At 37.5% G+C, this 24,639-nt stretch overlaps 1 protein-coding gene across 7 annotated transcripts in view; it reads right to left on the reverse strand.

Annotated features, from left to right (window-relative positions):
• The window catches only part of PRUNE2 (prune homolog 2 with BCH domain), a 295,098-nt gene that overhangs the window by 212,340 nt on the left and 58,119 nt on the right, over nt 1-24,639 (reverse strand). For all 7 annotated transcript variants that reach the window (XM_086415566.1, XM_086415569.1, XM_086415568.1 and 4 more), the window contains 3 exons: nt 22,588-22,751; nt 4,898-5,050; nt 1,917-2,011 (listed from right to left, as the gene is read on the reverse strand). In XM_086415566.1, coding sequence (XP_086271692.1) covers nt 1,917-2,011; nt 4,898-5,050; nt 22,588-22,751 — 412 coding nt within the window. The remainder of the gene's footprint in view (nt 1-1,916; nt 2,012-4,897; nt 5,051-22,587; nt 22,752-24,639) is intronic.

The following is a 24,639-nucleotide window of genomic DNA, read 5'->3' on the forward strand; positions in this document are numbered from 1 at the left end:
TGATTTATGGAGAAAACCAAACTCTGCCCTTAGCTTGGGGATTTTTCCAACTAAAAGCTTAAATAAACAGTGTACATTTTCCCTTTCAAAGAAGATACACTATGATACTAAGGAGTTCCTTCTCCATTGCTCAGTCATCCTTAATATCCATGCAAAAGTGAAAAGCTCTCATTCAGTTGATTAGAGTTTAATCTGCATACCTTCTTATATGTATAAAATCTTTCTCCCTCCTCCCAGATCATATAGCTCTTCCAGAGATGTATTTATTGGCCTGATTAATTACTGGACCTCTATGTAAATTACTCTCAAGATTAAGATGATCTTTTTATCACTTACTCACCTTGACAAACATTTACAGTTTAACATATCTGACAAAGCTATTTGTATACACCTATATTATAAATGAAGGTACCTTAAAGCTACAGTAAGTGTATAATAATAATAATAGCCTTAAAATAATTTGCCAACTATAGACAGTTCCCTAAGCAATTACAAGATGCTCTATGTTAATTTAGAAAGGAATTCCAAACAAGGCATTTAAAACCTAATAAGTTGCCATTAAATGAAGGGAGACAGGGGAGGAGGGAAAGAGAAAGAAAACCCTAAGGCTTGAACTTGGAGAAATGATTCTCAGAGCTACTGACCCTTGCAAGATCCATGTCTTCCTTGCATTTCTAGACACAAAGCAGATTTCTAATTGAAGGTGATTATCTGGTTACTACATCCCAAATTGCATGTATTTCCTGCATTGAATCACATCTTCGTCTAATTATAGGGAGCATTTATCAATGCAAAAGTCCATAGAAACAGTTGAGTTTCTACATGCAATGAGAATGTGTACTATATACTATGAGGCACTACATCACCATTACATGTGAGTGTCTTTAGTGACAACAGTCTACCTCCTGGTACTCATATGGGATCCACAAGTCAAACTACATTATCAAAACAATAGAAATAATTTTACAAAGAACTCACAAAAAAAGAGCCTGGTATGTTCTTGGTTTTTCTGAGGCATGGCCCTACACATGCCCTAGAAATATACACAGTGATATGGTAATCATTACCATGAAACAAATAAAAGGAATAGCAATATACAGTTCTAAAACCTAAAACACCAAGTCCTATTCAGCCATTTTTATCCCCATAAACTTGACTTGAGAGTTCAGTGCCTCAATTAAAGATGAATCACTTGATCAAGGCAATGTAACAGTAAAAAAAAAAAAAACAAAACTCAGACTTCTACACCACACAAATGTGCCTCTGTAAAATATAATTCCATTAGTTAGGCTAGTTAGGATTAACATGCAAGTCACTGAAAAGCCCCAAAGTAGACAAAAGACAATTTACCAAGGAAATACACAAAATCAAGAGCTATATTCACTCTGGATCATTCATTTAACAGATTGGAAGGAGGATCTTATTAATTCTAGAGTTCTCATCACTGATTATCAAAATGACATGGATCCAAAGAGCTTACAGAATCCAAAGAACAACTTAGTTTCTTAGAAAAGATCTACGGATAATGCAGGGTGGGGCACAGATAAAGGAAGTGAATCTAAACTTCCTTCTCCAAACACACAGATAATCACTGTTGCTAAATAGGTTACATACATATAAATACACATACATGTATACACATGTGGGTCTGTTTTGTTTTTCTGAGATGTTTGTTTTATTCTGAGATGAATGAAATGGCACTCATCTCGGGAGTCCAGGTTTGTTTGGCATCTTTCATTGGTTTAGCACAGTGTTTTCATCCAAAATAATAAGGCACATTTCTAGTCAAATACATCATAAGGAAGTATTTGCAGGAAAAGATTAACACTAACTATGCAATAGAGAGAACAGTTCCAGTTGCTCAAAATGCAGTTGTGTAAAATCCGTCATTGCCAAAAAAGCTTTCCCACCCTTACCTCCAGGGTCATGTTCACAGTGCTAATGGCCACTTTTATTTCTCCATCTGAAAGTTCCTTTAGATTCTTCAGCATTGTCTGTTCAATACCTAAACCTGTGGGTGAGAAAAAAACATTATATTTGAGGGAGATTTTTGGTAATATTTATTTTATTTTATTTTTTTAACTTTACAATATTGTATTGGTTTTGCCACAGATCAAAATGAATCCACCACAGGTATACATGTGTTCCCCATCCTGAACCCTCCTCCCTCCTTATTTGAAGACGTCACCCTCTTAATTTCAGTATTTCCCCTCTCTTATCTCTTTTAACCATAATACACACACATGAAGGCAAAAAATCACATAGTGATAATATTTGCATCAGTGAGGATCCCAGCAGGAAACAGAATTCACCCCTCCGGATGCCAAAGAAGATTCTTTAACGGAAGGACACTTACAGAGATGTGGGTGGGACTGAGAAAATTAATAAGAGAGGCATCCAGATACTAGCAGAAGTTCAAGTGAAGGAAACAGATATCTGAAATAGTAGAAGAGGGGTTGCCAGAAACTAAGCACCAAAACAGGAAGGGAGCAGGGAAGAAATACAACTGTCTCTTCCCCTTCTTTTGACTCCTATGCCCCATATATCTCTAACTCTTCTGTGGACCAAATCCAACTGAAACCAGTAATCTTCAGGGGAGCCCAGAAGATTAAATACTCAGAGGTCAGACTAAAAACCCACAACAGACAGAAGCAGAGAAGAGAAGCAGAGTAGGTAAGAAAAACCAACGTGTGTGTGTGTGTGTGTGTGTGTTAGTTGCTCAGTCGTGTCCGACTCTCTGCAACCCCATAGACTGCAGCCCACCAGGCCCCTCTATCCATGGGATTCTCCAGGCAAGAACACTGGAGTGGGTTGCCATGTCCTTCTCCAAAAGGAACTGTCAAAAGAAAGAAAGTGATGTCACTCAGTCGTGTCCAACTCTCTGCGACCCCATGGACTGTAGCCTACCAGACTCCTCCATCCATGGAATTTTCCAGGCAAGAGTACTGGAGTGGGGTGCCGTTGCCTTCTCCAAGAAAAACCAACATAACCATGTAAATAACCAAATAATAGGAAGGCCAAAATTTGCTTTCAGGATGCATTTAGGAAAGCCTCCATGTTTTCAATTGTAATTTTACTCACAATGCACTTTATAAATATGACCCATAAATCTATCATAATTAAGTTGGCCACCCTTGTAATAGGCTCTGGCAATAGGAGCTATGGGATTCTTAAATGATGCGAGAATAATCCAGAAGGGATAAATTATCTAGAACTGCATAATTTTAGTCAGCAGACCAATGTGATTCAATAAAATCTATCATGGAAAACAGGAACGGATCTGGCTTAATACTGAATTCTAACCCTACATTTTTACAACAGAGCAGGTCTAAACTCTTGAGAAGACCTATACTAAAGCCCAGTAAAGCATGTATCTCTTTCTCAGATATACATTAAGTCAGCAGAGTCAACTATTATTTGCCAATTATTAATATTTGCCCTCTCAACTTATAACACTATCAATCAGAGCAGTATGGGGAAACAGACAGCTACTAAATATTTCTTTTCCACTCAAAGATTGAAAAGCTGCCATCTGTCATACTACAGCATAAAATGATTTATATACTATATAATGACATGAAAAGTTCGATCTAGTTTTGAAAATGAATGACAAAATGCATATCACCATGCTACACGTGCACACATATCCGCACATGTGCATATGTAACAGAAGGTGTGTCAGGCATGTCGGTGCCCCGCCCACATTTCCTCTGACTTTCAGGCCCCAGAAAGTCGCTCAACCACCGGCACCTGCATCTCTTCCTGAGGGCTTTCTCTGGCCATCAAAGCCCACCCCAGGAAAATTAACAGTCCCTGCAACTAATAACCCTCAACATTCCAAGTGGTATACTCCTAACAAAACCTGATTCATGGCGTTAATTTCTGTGCTGTCAATACTCCTACTGTGGCTTACTTCAACCTGCCAACCCAACATCAACCCACTCACAAAATACCTGAAAATTTAACAGTCAGCTCTTGGAGCTCCAATAAACAAGTTCCAACACGCCACTGTACCCCTCGGGTAGGAAAACTCTGCCATGAAATTTTACACTCTTTTCCAGAGTTCCTTAGTGGGATAAAGGCCTGATATCCCACAAAGATAACTTGCTGGTTAAAGTGCTCCAAGCCCTATCAGTGTTTCCTGGGATCACCTCCCAGATATATTGCTTTGCTTCAGGCTCTGCCCCTGCAGGATTCCAAACTAAGGGAGAAAGCTGTACACTTTAAAGTTTAAATCCTGGGTTTAAATCCTGGCCTGGCCACCTGCCAGCTGTGTGTGTGATGATGCGAAAGCAAAGATGCCTTTCTGTGCTTCAGCGTTTTCATCTGAAAATTGGGGGTAATAATTCCACCTGGCAGGGTTGTCATGAGGACTCAGTATGAAAATTCATACAAAGCTGTACCATCAGAACCTCATGTATACTAGACACTTAATGAACTGTTGCTGTTATTATTACTATTGTTAAACAACTGAAGTAGGGAATCCACTCTCTTGACAAAGCCTAGACTTACAGAATAATTTTATCTGCTTAAGAGTCTTCTCTTATTTTTTTCTCAAATTCATTTATGAAATCCCATTGCGCTTGACATTGTTCATGTCATATTCTCAAAATAGAGCCCTCCCAGCACAGGGATTTCCTGTAACGATGCATCCGGGGTGCCTATTAGATGCATGAATTAACCACGCATCCAGGTACGAAGGCCTCAGAGGAAGGCCTGCAGCGCGAACTGTCTGCTTCCAGGTGAGCCAACACAATGTTCCTAAAAACTTTGCCCAAGCATGAACATTAGGGAAGAAAGTGAAGGCACACACAAGTGCACCTCCTAGGGCCCAGCAACAATCCACACCCCGAACCCCCCTTGGCAGCTACGACACAGCTGGGGGACAGTCACTCACCCTGAGCACTGGACTGGGTCTCCTGCAGGATGTTGATAATGTCCTCTCTTGGAGGTAAGCTGGGAAATTTTTCTTCCAGGATAGAAAGAATTTCCTCCTGCTTTTCTGAGATCTTCTTGGGCTCCATGGCCATCCACTTAAAAAGGATGCTACCTGAAAGGCATGAATAAAATCACCCTTAAACTTTCTAGTCAAGCTAGGATGGGGCTCAGGAAAGTCAGTGTCTTCTGGTCTCTCGAACTCTGCTTCCACTTCCAGATTCCTGCCTGAACCAGAGGCCTCCGTTGTGTAACATTCAAGAGGCAGTTTTTAGAAAACCCTTCAGATACTGTCTGTCTTGCCTCACTGTTCTTCTAGTAGTAATCTCAACAACTGAATTGAGTATGGTACACTCTATGGCACAGTTACAGATAAAGAAATAAAATGTTTCCCCCATCCCACACAAATACACAAAAATGATACACCTTAGTTTTAAACTTTCTCAGGATAGAAGTTAATGATAAACTATTTAAAAATATTAAATATGACTTAATATTTCTATTTAAGAATACCTTTAAGAGATCACAGAGAAAATCATTTCATTCACCATGTTACTGATTTTATATAAGAACTCTCTCCTCTTAACAATTAAAGGATTTCCTAGCCAAAGTGTCAGCAGCAGAAGAATCTGATAAGGTAGTGAATTTTGAATCCATCCCCAATCTTCCAGGTAAAACACACAGTTTTGAAATTGTTTACTAACATCTAACTATAATGATTCATAAGCTGGGTCTAACTCACAGGTTTCGATTACAAAGCACTTTGATAATATGAATGACTAACCTCTCACAATCTTCTAGAATTTCTATACATAATATCACCTTAAAAGGGAAGAGCTACCACCTGTCACATGCCCTTTTCCTATACCCTGGGCCCAGACTAACACAGAGTCAGGGGGGAAAGGAGGATTTGCTTAGTGATGAATGATTAAACTCTCTAAAAATCCTCAAAATTACTGATTAATCAGGGTGATACATCTCTCTAGCTTTCAGTGTAGCCCAAATGATAATTACAGTGGTAAAAATGTAAAAGGAGAAATGAAGTAGTGAGTGGGAGAAAACTTTGGTACATAATCTTGACATATACCTGGAAATCTAGAGTACATAGAGATTAGATACACATTCACCATTGAAAATCCTGGAAAAGCCCCAAGCAAGTCATCTGGCCTCTCTGTTTCTATTTGCTTATTTTAAAAACAGAAATAATGCTATTTTACCAGCGTATAAGGTCATATACTAAAATGTCAATAAATGTAAACATCATCATGAAAAATAAATACTGCCAAATACATTTAAAGCATCTTATTCATTCATTCATTCCTTTAGCAAAGAACTGCTGAGCACCTATTATGAGCCAAGTGCCGTGCTAGATGCTAATGATTCATGGCTGGAATAATGCAAGCCTTGCCGCTTGAAGCTTATAGTTGTTCAGGGGCTACAAATAAGTAAACACATAAATTTTCTTTTGGTTTTTAAAAGTTTATTTTATTTATTTGTGGCTGTGCTGGATCTTTGTTGCTGCTCAAACTTTTCTCTAGGTGTGGCAAGCAGGGGCTACTCTCTAGTTGCAGTGCACCACTCCTTGTGGCGGCTTCTCCTGCTGCAGAGCACAGGCTCTAGGTGCCTGAGCTTCAGCAGTCCCGACACGCAGGCTCGGCAGTTGTGGCTCACAGGCTCTAGAGTGCTGGGTCAGTAGTCGAGGTGCACGAGCTTAGCTGCGCTCAGGCATGTGGGATCTTCCCAGACCAGAAGCGAACTCGTTCATGTCCACTGCACTGGCAGGTGGACTCCTATCCACGGGGCCACCAGGAAAGTCCCACATACATTTTGAATATGAGGGGGATAAGAAACATCACTGAGGAAAAACACAGTACTCTGAATCTAGGCAAGAATTTAGGGGTCATAAAAGGTTTCCTAGAGAGAGTTAAGCTAAGCCGAGACTTGAATAATAAGTGACTTAAGGCAAAGGCAAGGTAAAGGGAGACCGTGACCCAGAGAGAGCACGTGTACAGGCACTGAGGTGAGGGGAGATTTGGCCAGTTCAAGGCATGGAAAGTAATGGATTAGAACTAACCAATAATAAAATGATCAAAAAACAGAGATGATCATAAGAAACATAGATGACGTAGATAAAAGGTCTAAGATATATGCAATAGGGTTCCCCTTGGAAAGGAGAGAGAAAAGGAGACGGAACAATATTTGAAAAGAGCAGCCAATCATTTTTCAAAATTAATGAAGGAGATTATCCTAATATTCAAAGTAAATTATGAATCCAAAACAGAATAAATACAAAGAAACTACCTCTAGGCACGTGACAGTAAAACTGCTAAAACTCACAGAGGAAAAAGTATATATCAGAGAAAAAGAAATATATTCCTGTCAAAGGAACTACACTAAAACTGAGCCCTTATCTCATCTAAAATGATGAAAGGCAAAAGACACTGAAATTCCAGTTTCAAAGTGCTGATATAAAAAAATTGCTGATATTGAATTCTTCCCTGATAGCTCAGGTGGTAAAGAATCTGCCTGCAATGCAGGAGACTCTGGTTCAGTTCCTGGGTCAGGAAGATCCGTTGGAGAAAAGATAGGCTACCCACTCCAGTATTCTGGCCTGGAGAATTCCATGGACTCTATAGTCCATGAAGTCGTAAAGAATTGGATATGACTGAGTGACTTTCACATACATACATACTGAAATATAAGAAAAAATGAAGGCAAAATAAAGACATTTTTAGAAATATAAATTGGAAGTATTTGTCAAAAGAAGAATTCATACTCAAAAAACATTAAAGGGAGAAGAAAATTATTATAGATGGTAGCAAAAAAAAAAAACAGGAAGGAAAAAGTATTGGAGACTATAAATATAAGAGTAAGAATAAATCAATGTTCACTGTATAAAACATTTATAATGTGGAGTTTAAAATATATGTGTAATTAAAATACATTTCAACAGTAACAAATTTAAGATTGAACTTCAGTTTAGAACTTCAAATAGAAACAAATTTCTCTAAGGTTCTTGGATTATCAGGCAAGTGGTAAAAATATTGATTTATAAGATAAATTAATGGTATTTTGTAATCTTAATTACTACTAAAATAATTTTCTAAAAAGGAATTCATAACTAATAAGCTAATGAAGGAAAATGTAATAGTAAAAATCCTTATTTAGTGTAATAACAGTAAAAAAGATAGAGAAAAGGGGAAAATCTGAAACAAGTAGAAAACAAATAGCAAAACAACATATTAAGCCCAAATGTAAGAGCAATTACATCACAATAAACTGTGGAAAATTCTGAAAGAGATGGGAACACCAGACCACCTGATCTGCCTCTTGAGAAATCTGTATGCAGGTCAGGAAGCAACAGTTAGAACGGGACATGGAACAACAGACTGGTTCCAAATAGGAAAAGGAGTGTGTCAAGGCTGTATATTGTCACCCTGCTTATTTAACTTCTATGCAGAGTACATCATGAGAAACGCTGGGCTGGAAGATACACAAGCTGGAATCAAGATTGCCGGGAGAAATATCAATCACCTCAGATATGCAGATGACACCACCCTTATGGCAGAAAGTGAAGAGGAACTAAAAAGCCTCTTGATGAAAGTGAAAGAGGAGAGTGAAAAAGTTGGCTTAAAGCTCAACATTCAGAAAACGAAGATCATGACATCCAGTCCCATCACTTCATGGGAAATAGATGGGGAAACAGTGGAACAGTGTCAGACTTTATTTTTCTGGGCTCCAAAATCACTGCAGATGGTGACTGCAGCCATGAAATTAAAAGACGCTTACGCCTTAGAAGGAAAGTTATGACCAATCTAGATAGCATATTCAAAAGCAGAGACATTACTTTGCCAACAAAGGTCCGTCTAGTCAAGGCTGTGGTTTTTCCTGTGGTCATGTATGGATGTGAGAGTTGGACTGTGAAGAAGGCTGACCACCGAACAATTGATACGTTTGAACTGTGGTGTTGGAGAAGACTCTTAAGAGTCCCTTGGACTGCAAGGAGATCCAACCAGTCCATTCTGAAGGAGATCAGCCCTGGGATTTCTTTGGAAGGAATGATGCTGAGGCTGAAACTCCAGTACTTTGGCCACCTCATGCGAAGAGTTGACTCATTGGAAAAGACTGTGATGCTGGGAGGGATTGGGGGCAGGAGGAGAAGGGGACGACAGAGGATGAGATGGCTGGCGGCATTCCTGACTCGATGGACGTGAGTCTGAGTGAACTCCGGGAGTTGGTGATGGACAGGGAGGCCTGGCGTGCTGCGATTCATGGGGTCGCAAAGAGTTGGACACGACTGAGCGACTGAACTGAACTGAACTGAAAGAGACAATGAATGTTCAGTGGGTACAGAGTTTCAGTGTTGCAAGACGAACAAGTTCTAGAGCTCTGCTGCACAACAATGTGGGTATACTTTTTATTGAACTGCACACTTAAAAATGTTTAAGTTGGTAAATTTGATGTTATGTTTTTTTTGTTGTTGCTCGTTTTTCATTTACTAAGTTGTGTTTGACTCTTTGTGACCCCATGGACTATACAGTCCATGGAATTCTCCAGGCCAAAATGGCAGAGTGGGTAGCTATTCCCTACTCCAGGGTATCTTTCCAACCCAGGGATCAAACCCAGTTCTCCCACTTTGCAGGAAGATTCTTTCCCAGCTCAGCTACCAGAGAAGCCCAAGAATACTAGAGTGGGAAGCCTATCCCTTCTCCAGCGGATCTTTCCGACCCAGGAATCGAACTGGGGTCTCCTGCATTGCAGGCGGATTCTTTACCAGCTGGGCTACTTCAACTAAAAGACAAAAATTATCAAACTGAATTTTAAAACTACAATAGCAATATACTTTTTACATGAGCACACCTTAGATAAATAATGATATTGAAAGACTGAAAGTAAAAGAGTAGAAAAAGACGTAACACTGGTATAATATACTAATATTAGATACTCTAAGACAAGAAGAATTACTTGAGATTAAGACAAATATGTGCTTATTATTGAAGAATCAACCTTCAGGTAGATACATCAATCCTAACTTTACATGAACTAATAACATTACTAATAACATTACCTAATAGCTTCCCAATATGTAAAGCAAAAATTGACAGAACTGGATGAAGAATGAGATAAATACACAATCTCAGTGGGAAATTTTAGTACACATCTCTCAGCAACTCTAAGAACCAGCAGGAAAAAAAATCAGTAAATATATAGATTATTTGAGCAACATGAGTAAAAAAGTTGATCTGACATAAATTTAGCATTATCAACAACATCAGACTATACTTTATCTTCTAACACAAATGAGACATTAACCAAAATTGGCCACTTGTTAAGACAAACTTCAACAAATTTCAGAGGATTACAATGAGCTATCGTCTATAGCCATCACGAAAATAGTCTAAAAATCGATAATAAAACAAAACTAGGAAATTTCCAAATTGAAAAATAAACAATATACTTCCAAATCATGGTAAAAGGAAAAATCACAACATAAATTAGAATATATTTTAATTGAATGATATGAAAATACTACATTTAAACTTGTAAGATGCAACTAGAGCTGTGCTGAGGAAATTTTATAACCTCAAAAGCATGAGATGTTAAAAAAAAAAAACACCTCAACTAAAAAGATTTAGAAGGAAGGATATAATAAAGATAAGAGCAAAACTTAAATACATAAAAAAGAAACACATATAAGGAAAATAAAACAAAATACTGATTCTTGGAAAAAACTAATATGGTTTTTGAAAATGATTAAAAAAACAAAATGATAGAAGGTATAATTTTCCAATATTAAAAATGAAATAGTGACATAGTACAGATTCTAATGACTTTAAAAGATAAGTATAGGGGACTTCCCTAGTGATCCAGTTGTTAAGACTCCACACTCCCAATGCACGGGGCCAGGGTTCAATCCCTGGTCAGGGAACTAGGTCCCACATGTCGCAACTAAAGATCCTGCGTGTACCAACTAAGACCTGGCTCAGCCAAATAAATAAATATTTTTTAAAGATAAATATAATCTTAATAGATTTTAAATTTTAGAGGAAATGGACATTTCTGGAAAAACTCAACTTGCCAAACTGATAGGAAAAGAACTTTAAAATTGGGATGGTTTCCCATTTATTTTAAAATGAATCCACAGTTTAATATCCATAGTTCCACACATCTAAGAAAACAATACAGTAATTTTATACAAATTCTCCCAAAGATTAGAAAGAGAAAATACTTCCCAATTTATTTTCTAAATCCAGCATAATCTTCATACCAATACTCAGTAGAGACAGTACAAGAAAAGAAACAGAGGCAGATCTTTCTCATAAGTATAGTTGCAAAAAAAATTTTTAAAGCTAGCCCCAAATCAAGATAGCAATATATAATAGGATATTGAATTGTCACCAAATAGGGGCTTTTTAGGAATTAAAGGCCCAAGTTAACATTCCAACGTTAACGTAATTCAGCGCCCTAGTAGAAGAGAAATATCAAATGGCCACCTCAGTAAAGATCTAGTTGTGAAACTACTTGATAAAATCCAAGATTTAATCCTATTCAATCTCAGCTAAGTAGAAATAAAAGACAACTTCCTTAATTTGATGAAGGGCATTTATAAAAACCAAGTAAGGTTATGGCTAATTCACATTGTTGTATGGCAGAAACCAACACAATATTGTAAACATTGAAAAATAAAACAATTTAAAAAGAAAGAGAAAAAAAAAAACAAATAAGAAAAGCAAACATTATCCTTAACTGTGAATTATGAAAGACCTCCACCTCAAATGAGGAATTAGACAAAGATGCATGCTATTTCTATTTAACACTGCAGTGTGAATCCTAACCAGAGAAATAAGACAGGTAAAAGAAGTAAAAGTGCAAGAACAAAAAAGGGTGAAAGTGTAAAGAAAGAAAAAGAAGAAATAAAAACTGACTTCTTCACAGATGATATGTGTATCAACTTAAAAATGAAAATACAAATAAATTAATTATTCATTAACAAATGAATTAACTAATTAATAATGCAAATTAACTTAAGACAGTACATAAATTTAGCAAGGCTGCTGGGTATAATGTCAGTAATACAAACTCTTGTATTTCTATAAACAATCTTTAGCAATTAGAAAATCAAATCTAAATTAAACTGTAATGGCATCAAAATATAAATATTTAGTAATAAATTTCACAAAAATATGCCTGGCTTACAGTCAAACCAAGATTCCAATTTCTTCAGTTTAACGAGTTTAATTTTAAAATACAGAAAAAGGCAGTATTCAGAAATTAATCTAACAGGTATTGCACTAAACAGTATCCTACAGAATAATTCAGTGAAAAGGAACTTCTGACATTATAATTTTGACTTGACAATTAAGAAAGAGATGATGTTCTGATGTAAGCAGGAAAAAAAAATAAGTAAAAAAGATGCTCACCATACTCTGAGTTGTTTTTACTGCAGAAGAAAGGCTATGGCCCAACTTTATTCAAGGGATTCCTCTATAGCAAATTTTTCTACTTCACTCTAGAGGCCCATTTAGTAACATACTTAAGTTAAATATCAGTAGCAGGATGTAGAGTAGCCAAAAGCACCTCTTAGCAAAATCAAACCTATTTTTGACATAGGAGTTGACAACTTCCAGTTAAATCTGCAGAACTAAAAAAATCCTTAAATTCATATGCATGTATACAAAAGTGTCCCAGCTCTTCAAAGACCATGATAAATTACCAACAAGTAACAAAGAAAGCAATTATAATAAAATAGTAAATATTTCATTCCATTAGAGAAAAAAAATCAACCACATATTCTTTGTTCAAAAGAATGGAGAAGTGAAGGACCTCTTCCCAAAAGCAATTGCAGTGCGTTAATATTAAACATGAACTAATCAAGTCAGAAGTTGTTTGGGGAAAACATTCACCACAGTCAAGGCATATTCTGCATGATAAATTCTTTGCAGAAAAGAAGGGATTTAAACCTCTTTCCTGTTTCACTTGGGATCATTTTTTTCAAACTGAAACAAAAAAAATTAAAGGACAAATAATGGAGAGGGGGAGGGGGCGGGAGAAAGAAGGAGAAAAAAATGGAAAATACAATTTGTATTTTTGACTGCAAAGGAGAGGGAACAAGTTATTCAAATGCTTAGTAATCTTATAAATTTAAAATGCCTAAATTTAAGAATAAAATTCATCTTTATAAGGCAAAAGAAATAACACTCTAAGGTTGAGGAATTGTTCTGATTTTATATCTAGCAGAAAAAATAATTTCTATCCCCTTCCCCCAACTCAGGCCATCCCTCTTCCTAAGGAAAACAGCCGTGTAATTCCTTCTGGACTTTGTAACCATTTTGGGAGATGAATGATTCACTCTTTGGGCAAGAGAGGAAAAAAAAGGTCTGGCTCCGTTCCTCTCCTATTAGATCTCCTTAAAAGGATCTTTTTGAAGCTGTTAATCCAGGCTACGAAAATAGCAAGCAACAATTCTTTATTAACATTCAAATAGAACAACCGACAGAAGGAGAGAATTATTTCTTTAAAACCTAGGGCATAGTTTTTCCACTTCTTCAGCTAAGAGCAATTGCTGTTATTTGTTTCACTATTCAAGTTGTGGCTCTGTCAAGGCCTTGTACAAAGAAAAGAAACATGAAAGGTCCAGTGAGCTGTGGTTTTGATGGAAACCTGCCTGGTAATCAGTGATTGCAGTCTCATCATTGCCAGCTAGTTCTAGAAAGCGCGCACACACACACACACACACACAAAGACACAAGTGGGCACACAAATACACGTGTGGGCACACAAATCCTCAGTGCGATGATTCAGCAATTTAATGGACCTTAAATTTGACAATAGCCCTCTAGTAAACATTTCTGCAGAAAATGAATACAGGTTGAGGAGTCTCACAGGTCTATAATTGTTTGCTTTTGGTAAAAACTCAGGGCGTAACCAAACACCAACTTTAGGCCACCATGACTGTATGTGACTTTTAGACAGAACAGATGGTAACTTGTTTGAAAATAATAATAAGCCTTAGAAGCAAATAGTAGGAGGAAGAAAATAAGAAGAGGAAGAGGAGATGAAAAGTCAGGAGAAAAGAAATAAAACAAAGAACAAGAACCACAACAGCAAAAACATTGATGGGGAGGGGATGAAGAAGTGAAAGGACAGATTTCCAAAAATCAAGGTCATTTATGATCTCATCTGAATGAGCACATTCTCTTTTCAGATAATTTCTTATACAAGTAATTAGAAAGCAATCTCCATAAGTCAGTCTATGCCTTTTCAGATGAAACTGATGCTCATGAGCTGCATCCTGAAATTTCTAAGTTTGAGATATGTCCTACTAAAAGACAGCAGCAAGATTTAACTATTGTAAGAAGTATTAATTCAAGAAAATGCAAATTGTGTCAACTTTGTCAAATGCCCTAAAGAGCCTGAACACACATTTGCCATGGCTGTGTCACCTGTTGGCATTTATCCATAACTGTCCTGCGAAGGTCCAGAGGATAGAGTGACAGGGGAGATGATTAGATAAACACAGCAGGTTATTTCTTCACTGGCAGCTTGACACCTACTTTTAATTGGTATACAAATGATCCTTTAACAGCATCCATATTAATCAGGTTCTACCCCATATTTGAATATAATATTATCCCATCATACAAACATTCTGACATATAGCTAGAGCAGTGAGTATAAGACTAAGACTACAAAAGATTCCAATATGACTAATTTAAAGTATTAATTTCCTATATTTAGGAAAAACACTGGCCTGTATAGAAAAAGAGGCTTGAAACAGGAACAGTCTAGTCTTTACTAGACTAAAGGTCAAGCTGATTAGAACAAATCCCCACATGCTGATTGAGGAGCAGAAAAGTGTGCGATACACTGCCCAGTACCTGTATAAAACGCTATTATGTGTGTAAGAGTTGGAGAATGTCTATGAATATTAGGTGTCCTTTCAAAAAGGATGATGTAATGAAAAACCTTCAGACCTAGATATTCTTTGAATAAGGAACTGGTATATGTGTTTATTTCACTAATAATATGAATTTCACAGTTAATTATATTTCTATTTTTTTCTTGACTCCAGGAGGCTCATATTCAAACTTTCAAACAGAACACACTTTTACTCCTTTAGGTTTATTTATTTGTATGTTTCCTGACCCTGACTCTTTTTTCTGCTTTATTATATTTACATGCATTTTTGTAAGCCACCTCAAATATTCTATGGAAAAATAAAGGACACAAAAAATAATATAAATAATAAATGGATAGATAGATGACTGACCTGTGCAAATAGATACTACATTTAATATAAAAGCAGGGATATGATAAAAATGACAAGTGTACACTATATGATACCATTTATATAATACACCAAAGAGACAAAAACCAATTTCTAGGGTTATGGGGAACACATAGGGGTGGTAAAATTTAAAGAAAAGCAGGAAGGTATGTGCTGTAAAGATCAAAATATTGGTTATCTTTACTTAGAGAGGGAGAGAGCTGTGATGGGGAGAGGCACAAGGAGGTTATCTTGTTCCACGTTTTACCTGATTAATTGTTAAAAAGATGTCCCTTTTCTGATATTTCACTGAGCTGTATATTTATATTTTTATATTTATGTTTTATATTCTTGTTGGTGATGGACAGGGAGGCCTGGTGTGCTGCGATTCATGGGGTCGCAAAGAGTCGGACACGACTGAGCGACTGAACTGAACTGACATGTATTATATTCCATGAAAGGCTAATATTATATATATATATGTATATAAAAGATACATATATAAAGATGAAAACAGAAACAAACACTTGAAAAATACCAAAACAAAGATTTCTAAAAGCAAAAAAAGGGGTGAGGATATTATTGGAAGGAACAATGTTCAAATTCTGGACATTAAGAATATTGGAGGGATGGGCTGGAATGAAATGGATATTATTAATACAATATCATAGTACCAACTAAATCAACATAGTCATAAAACAGAAGGATATAAAAAAATCTTGCAAAATTCATTTCATGACAGGATTCACTGAGGGTCTATTATATGATAGGCACTGTTGCAGCACCAGAGAAAAGAACAGTGGTTCAGTTCAGTTCAGTGGCTCTGTCAAGTCCGACTATTTGCCACCCCATGAACCCCAGCACGCCAGGCCTCCCTGTCCATCACCAACGCCCAGAGTATACCCAAACTCATGTCCATTGAGGCAGTGATGCCATCTAACTATCTCATCCTCTGTCGTCCCCTTCTCCTCCTGCCCCCAATCCCTCCCAGCATCAGAGTCTTTTCAAATGAGTCAGCTCTTTGCATCAGGTGGCCAAAGATTTGGAGTTTCAGCTTCAACATCAGTCCTTCCAACGAACACCCAGGACTAATCTCCTTTAGGATGGACTGGTTGGATCTCCTTGCAGTCTAAGGGACTCTCAAGAGTCTTCTCCAACACCACAGTTCAAAAGCATCAATTCTTCGGCACTCAGCTTTCCTTATAGTCCAACTCTCATATCCATACATGATCATTGGAAAACCATAGCCTTGACTAGATGGACCTTTGTTGACAAAGTAATGTCTCTGCTTTTTAATATGCTATCTAGGTTGGTCATAACTTTCCTTCCAAGGAGTAAGCGTCTTTTAGTTTTGGGCTGCAATCACTATCAGCAGTGATTTTTCAGCCTAGAAAAATAAAGTCAGCCACTGTTTCCACTGTCCCATCTATTTGCCATGAAGTGATGGGACTGGATGCCATGATCTTAGTTTTCTGAATGTTGAGCTTTAAGCCAACTTTTCCCCTCTCCTCTTTCACTTTCATCAAGAGGCTTTTTAGTTCCTCTTCACTTTCTGTCATATGGGTGGTGTTATCTGCATATCTGAGGTTATTGATATTTCTCCTGGCAATCTTGATTCCAGCTTGTGCTTCTTCCAGCCCAGCGTTTCTCATGATGCACTCTGCATATAAGTTAAATAAGCAGGGTGACAATATACAGCCTTGATGTATTCCTTTTCCTATTTGGAAACAGTCTGTTGTTCCATGTCCAGTTCTAACTGTTGCTTCCTGACCTGCATACAGATTTCTCAAGAGGTAGGTCAGGTGGTCTGGTATTCCCATCTCTTTCAGAATTTTCCAGTTTATTGTGATCCACATGGTCAAAGGCTTTGGCATAGTCAATAAAGCAGAAATAGATGTTTTTCTGGAACTATCTTGCTTTTTTGATGATCCAGCAGATGTTGGCAATTTGATCTCTGGTTCCTCTGCCTTTTTTAAAACCAGCTTGAACATCTGGAAGTTCATGGTGCATGTATTGCAGAAGCCTGGCTTGGAGAATTTTGAGCATTACCCTACTAGCATGGGAGATGAGTGCAAGAGATGAGAGCGAGATTGTGCGGTAGTTTCAGCATTCTTTGGCATTGCCTTTCTTTGGGATTGGAATGAAAACTGATCTTTTCCAATCCTGTGGCCACTGCTGAGTTTTCCAAATTTGCTGGCATATTGAGTGCAGCATTTTAACAGCATCATCTTTTAGGATTTGAAATAGCTCAACTGGAATTCCATCACCTCCACTAGCTTTGTTCGTAGTGATACTTCCCAAGGTTCACTTGACTTCACATTCCAGGATGTCTGGCTCTAGGTGAGTGATCACGCCATCATGATTATCTTGGTCATGAAGATCTTTTTTGTACAGTTCTTCTGTGTATTCTTGCCACCTCTTCTTAGTATCTTCTGCTTCTGTTAGGTCCATACCATTTCTGTCCTTTATCGAGCCTATCTTTGCATGAAATGTTCCCTTGGTATCTCTAATTTTCTTGAAGAGATCTCTAGTTTTTCCTGTTCTATTGTTTTCCTCTATTTCTTTGCGTTGATTGCTGAGGAAGGCTTTCTTATTTCTCCTTGCTATTCTTTGGAACTCTGCATTCAAATGGGTATATCTTTCCTTTTCTCCTTTGCTTTTGGCTTCTCTTCTTTGCACAGCTATTTGTAAGGCCACCTCAGACAGCCATTTTGCTTTTTTGCATTTATTTTTCTTGGGGATGGTCTTGATCCCTGTCTCCTGTACAATGTCATGAACCTCCGTCCATAGTTCATCAGGCACTCTGTCTATCAGATCTAGTCCCTTAAATCTATTTCTCACTTCCACTGTATAATCATAAGGGATTTGATTTAAGTCATACCTGAATGGTCTAGTGGCTTTCCCCACTTTCTTCAATCTAAGTCTGAATTTGGCAATATGGAGTTCATGATCTGAGCCACAGTCAGCTCTGGGTCTTGTTTTTGCTAACTGTTTAGAGCATCTCCATCTTTGGCTGCAAAGAATATAATCAATCTGATTTCAGTGTTGTCCATCTGGTGATGTCCATGTGTAGAGTCTTCTCTTGTGTTGTTGGAAGAGGGTGTTTGCTATGACCAGTGCGTTCTCTTCGCAAAACTCTATTAGCTTTTGCCCTGCTTCCTTCCGTACTCCAAGGCCAAATTTGCCTGTTACTCCAGGTATTTCTTGACTTCCTACTTTTGTATTCCAGTCCCCTATAATGAAAAGGACATCTTTTTTGGGTGTTAGTTCTATAAAGTCTTGTAGGTCTTCACAGAACCATTCGACTTCAGCTTCTTCAGCGTTACTGGTCAGGGCATAGACTTGGATTACTGTGATATTCAATGGTTTGCCTTGGAAATAAACAGAGAGCATTCTGTTGTTTTTGAGATTGCATCCAAGTATTGACTATGACGGCTACTCCATTTCTTCTACAATGGAGCAGTGAACAAAACAAAACATAAGTGAAGCTTATATTCTGGAATAAAGGACCAAGAAGAATAAGGAGATACAGTGATAAAGCTAAGTAGATGGATAGAAACAAGCATTTCAGAAGGAAGGTACAGTTTATGTAAATCCTCAAGAGTGGAAGAGTTTGGCATATTTGAAAGGATGAAAGGCCTCTATTCCTAGAGCACACAATGGGAAAATGGGAAAAGAGCATGAGATGAAGTTGGAATTGGCAGGGGCAAGATTGTGTTGTGGATTGTAAGGGTGGAATGTGTGGATTTTGAGTATGATGGATTTTATGCAGGGGATTGACTTGACTGGTTTATACTTTTATGATCACTTTGTAAGCAACAGATTTTATGAAGGAAATAGGGCAACAGTCAGGCAGCTATGGCATTAGTCAAAGAGAGTAACTTGGATTGAAATACTAGTAGTTATCATGAGAAAAGTAGATGGATGCAGGTTATGTTTTAGATGTAGAGTCAGCAGGACTTGTCAAAGCATCAGTGAGGGAGGAAAGGTAAAAGAAAGAATCAAGCATCACTTTTAGCTTGAATGGCTTGAGTAATTGGGTGGCTGTCAGTACCTTTTACTACTATTAGGGAACTGGGATAAAAGTAGGTTTGGAGGTACAGGGAACCAAAGGGTTCCATGATAGCCCTGTTGAAGTAGTGGTGCTAATTAGACGTGCAAGTGAAGATGTTAAATGGGCACTGGAAATGAACCTGCTCTTCTAAAGAGAGGTCATGGTTAGAGATACAGGAGTCACAGCCTGTGTGTCACATGTGAGATTTTGGAACTAAATGAGGCAATCTAAGTACTGTACAGATAAAAAATGCCCCCAGGACAAAGTTCTAGGGTACTGCAATACTTAGAAGTTGAGCAGAAGAGAAGGAACTAACAAGAAATACTAAAAAAGAATAGGCCCAACCTTTTTGCACATTAAGGAATACACTGAAAATCACAGGGTTTTTTGTGTTTTTTTTTTTCAGTATACCAGGCTAAGAGGCATACTAAAGGTCTTCTCCAAGGACTGAGAGGATCAATATCTTGGCTCAAGAAATCCATTTACAGCACACCAGCCTCAGCATGATGGATTTTAGGGTATGACCATGAGAACAAAAGGCAAAGAACAGTTAGACTGACAAAGTACTTAGTTCGGAGTATATTCAGGTTTTTTAGCACAAAGTTTATAATAACATATCTTCCATAGAGGTCCAATTACGATGCTTTCAAGGACTATTTCAAGTCTTGACTAAATTTTTTTTTTTTTTTTGCCTCATGATTACTTTAAGAGTTTGCAAAAATATTTTGGTTACTCGGCACTTTTCTCATGAAAACAGTAGAAAAGGACCTCTAATATTATACAAACATGCTGTCCCTAAGAAGGCATGGATGACATGCAAGTCTCCAAACCAGCGATGTATTTGCTTCAGTGTATAGCAAGTCAAATCTTAACTAAATATTTAACATCATGACATCTGGAAACAGACATTTTTCAAAATTCTTTATGGCAAAAGTGTGTGTAGAAATTTGCACCCCTTCAAGACCTAGAAGAATGCATAATAAATGGTCTAGAAATGTGTGTCAAATTAATGATCATCTTGAACACCCCAAAATGCAAAATAAATCATAGCTGTTTCTACAGAAAACACTTTAGAAAGAATTACATTATGAAAATAATGAATCCTAAAATTATGTATAGGCATATAAAAAAGACTTCCCTTTAAAACACTCCTTTAGGTTTGGTGTTAATACATGATTAGAAAGCCATAAAATCTAATTTTCAGTTTAGTGAGTATAGCAAAATTCAACTTGATTCCTTTCCTATATTTATTAAAGTCAGGAGCTTTTAAAAAGTGGCCACTGCCCTTCTTGCTCCAAACACTTAAGCTACCCTTTTAAAGTCAAACTCATGGGATCATCATTCTTCAGTTCATCTTGACCAAACTATTCCAAAATGCTCCACCTCCCCTCCACATAATGTATACACGCATAAGCACGTGCCACACTTCAGTCAAAGGTCTCCAGAGCTCTCTTTCTACTATGTTAAACCACCCATGTCTTCTACCGCCAGGCTTCAGCAACCTTGGCTTTCTCATGACAGTGTCTGTGCTGGCAGTCTTCACAGGGAAAGGGACTGTGTCTTTCCAAATTCCAATTTCCAAGCAACAAGGAAGTGACAGTCTTATTCTGCCAGCTTCCCAAGGCCCCTTCAAACCCAAAGTTACGAAAAATCTCTGATGATGAAAAAAAAAAACAAGGTCCTTTACCATAGTTCTAATTCTTGGCAACTCTGCAAACTAAAACTAAGGTAACTAACAAGAAGCATCTAAAGTGTAATATCCATCAAAGGCTTGGTTCCTCATGTCAGTTGGACATGTCACGTCCAATTCTTGGCAACCCCACAGACTGTAGCCCGCCACACTTCTCTGTCTGTGAAATTCTCCGGACAAGAATAGTAGAGTGGGTAGCTGTTCCCTTCTCCAGAGGATCTTCCTGACCCAAGGATCGAACCTGTGTCTCCTGCATTGCAGGCAGATTCTTTACCATCTGAGCCACAAGATTCTAATTCCCTAAATCTGAATGTCACCATTATTATCATCGTTATCATTGTCATCATCAGCAACAAAGTCATATCTTTGTTCCAAGTACTACAGTTTGATATTACCTTATTACTTATGGAAAATCATGCTGAACTGTTAATTGAATACATTTTTCCCTACTAAATGACACATGTATCTTTTTGAACAATAAACAAAACTTCTTAGTTTCAAAATAATTTAAAAACATATTCTCTAGTGTTTGCCTGCACCACATATTTGCACTGTCAAACAACTTCCCTTTTGGCCAAGATCCCCAGTTGCCTTTATTTCCCTTCTGTTCTGTCAGAGATAAATGATTGTGGTTACTTAGTTTAGTTGAAGGCACAGTTTCCCAGAGAACAGTTTTACAGATGTCCATAGCCAGAAAAGTATTTAAAACAGGTTGACTGGGGCCATTGGTTCTAAGACATTTATAGGAACTATAGAAGTCCTGGATCCTTTTCCCTCCAAATTCTGGTAGAGGCAGAGGAAGCAAAGGAAAAAGGGGGGGGAAAGCCTTAAAGGAGTTGTCACCATATTCTTGGACTTCTCTTTCTTTTTTTAGTTGTTTCAGCCTGTTAATCACTGTTTTTCACTCCCTGTGTCAAATACTCCTGAGAAAAACTTAGTCTATCATGTTCAAGATGGATTGTTGAAAGGAGGAAAAACAGCTTTATATAAAACCCCAGACTGTCCTACATGAGACAATATGGAATTTTTGTGGTAATTTTGTGGCACCAAAGTCAATGGACAATTTCCAGCTTATAAACCACTGTTTAGAAGTAATAGACCCCACTGAGGAAGATGAAAAAGAGATGAGGAAAGAGATGAGGAGGGTAATTGATGACAGGGTGCTGAGAACACAGTGCTTAAAGCTAACTGGGTGAAGATGGAAAACACTACCTGATGGGGAGAGAAAGAAGTGGCAGTTTAACCATAAAAGTCCTGCACAGTATCATCAAAAGGAGGGTAGGTGACTTTGCCATCCACGTAGTATTATATAAACGAGCATGAATCAGTACCAGGAGACATTTCAATGAAGGAATGTGGAATTCCAGCCCATATCCATGCTGTTGTGGAGTGGAAACATTTAATATTCCTGTCTAGTGAAACAGCAAAGATCCTTCATGCCTATTTCTAAATGTACATTTTTAATATTCAATATAATGCTACTCTTTAACAAACTCTTTACTCCCTGCCTTTCTGCTGAAGCTTCCCGTGGTCTTGAAAGGGACTGTTAACCCAAGAATGGATCACACTCTTTATGCATGAGTGAGTCTAGAGACACTCCATTAAGCCTTCCAGTATTTAATGGAAAGAGTCATCTCTCACCTCTGAGCAGATGAGCCAGCTGCTCGGTGATGAGCTCGGGAGCCTCCTGGAGGATCTCTTTCACCACCAGAGACGACGAAGACTCTCGGAACTCTAAGCCGGCGTCGCCCTGCTCCACCGGATTAATGACCTTGACAACTGCTGATTCTAAAGTTTTGTCCTCACTGGAAAGCAAATGGAGGAGAGGAGGAGAAAGAGGGCATATTTTCTTACTTTCTGGAATGATTTAATCTCTGTTTCCACACAAATGACTTCCTCTTAATAACCAAAAATGAGTTCACATGACTTATTCTTTATGTGTTTTCACATTTCATTTTAATTAATTACATCCCCAAAAGTCCTTGAAGACCTTCACACCTTAGCACTTCCATCTCTTGTTTGGCTGTTGGAAAATAATAATAACAACAATAGTAATCATTGCTATAGCTAACATTTACTGAGTTTCCACTACAGGCTGGACACTGTAATAAATACTTTCTCAATATTATTACATTTTATACTATAAACTGACTCTACTCAATGGGTTCTATTAAGATTCTTATTTTTGTAGGTGGGAAAAAAAGGCACGAAAAGGTTAAGAACTGTGACCATTACAAACACAGGGAATATGGCCAATACTTTGTAAAAACTGTAAATGGATTGTAACCTTTAAATATTGTGTAAAAATAAAATTAAATAACAGTGACCAAGACCACACAGCTAGTAAGACTGCTACTGCTGCTATTGTTATTTAATCTGACGCTTTGCAACCCTATGGACTATAGCCAGCCAGGCTCTTCTGTCCATGGCATTTTCCAGGCAAGAACTGGCATGGGTTGCCATTTCCTTCTCCAGGGGATCTTCCCAACCCAGGGATCAAACCCACATCTCCTGCTTGGTGTGTAGATTTTTTACCACTGAGCCACCTGGGAAGCCCTAGTAAGTAGACTACTTACATTTAAATTCTTAACTATCTGGATCCAAAACTTACACATTCAGTTATGTTGCTGGAAAAAAAATACTTCTAGATTATTTATTTCTACATCATTCTTTTTATATGAGATATAGTTGGCTTTTATCAAAGGCAGGAAGACAGAGGTTGATAAAACTGACCTGATTCTGTCTGCCAAAACTCAAAAAATGGCAATGAAGGAAATGAAAATTGCAGTTTATTTTTGAAAAACATTCTATTTCATAAACAATCCCAAAGCAAGGCTTCACAACTTCAGTCTCAAAACCAGAATAAATGTTTCCATTTTAATCAGTAACAAAACTCTTCCTAAAATCTTAACTGACACAAATTTCATAGTTCCCTTCTCTGGCATCTTGCATTGCTTCTTTCCGTATCTCCTTATGTTATAGTTAGTTTGAAAAAGTTAACACATAAATTTAGTCAAACACATGATCAACCTGAACAATGATAATGGAAGTCAGTCAAATAACCTATGAATAACTCTCAGCCAGTTAACAACTAATTAATAAGTATTATTCAAAAGAATTTTGAGTGTTTTGAGTATCATAGGGATAAAAACAACCCTACAGAGGCAGATCATTTTCCAAACTCTTTATAACTGAATGAACTTCACAACTGACAATACAATGTATTCATACCTAAATATGCTTCCTTAAGAAAGTTAGATAAAAAATCAGATACTTGTACATTTTATTTCATGCATACTAAGGTCAATGTCCACGGGTGAATGCCATATCAATGATTAGCAAATGGGCAAAGTCGCAAAAAACTATCACCTCAGAGGGCTGAGATGTTTAACTGGGGACTCTTCACTCACTAGCAACAGAGAGCTTATTGAAATGGGACTCTTTGTGATGGGTTGTAAGAACTGTGAAGGCAGGAAATTTGTCTTATTCCTCTTTATGTATAATATCTGTAGATCCATGCACCAGTTAGCAACTCCTAAGTACTTACTGAAGGAAACAGATCTGTGTTCTCATCCAAACTCTTCTATTAACTGCATGTGCTACTTTGGGCAAGTCATTTGCGAATGGGTTTCACATTTCTTGTCCATAAAATAAGGAGTTCAAATTACATGAACTTTATAGAATCCATCCTGC

This window comes from Bos grunniens, chromosome 8 (genome assembly GCF_055505025.1).
Source record: "Bos grunniens cultivar Pamir isolate PY7600 chromosome 8, Bosgru_T2T1.0, whole genome shotgun sequence".
Taxonomy (NCBI): domain Eukaryota; kingdom Metazoa; phylum Chordata; class Mammalia; order Artiodactyla; family Bovidae; genus Bos; species Bos grunniens.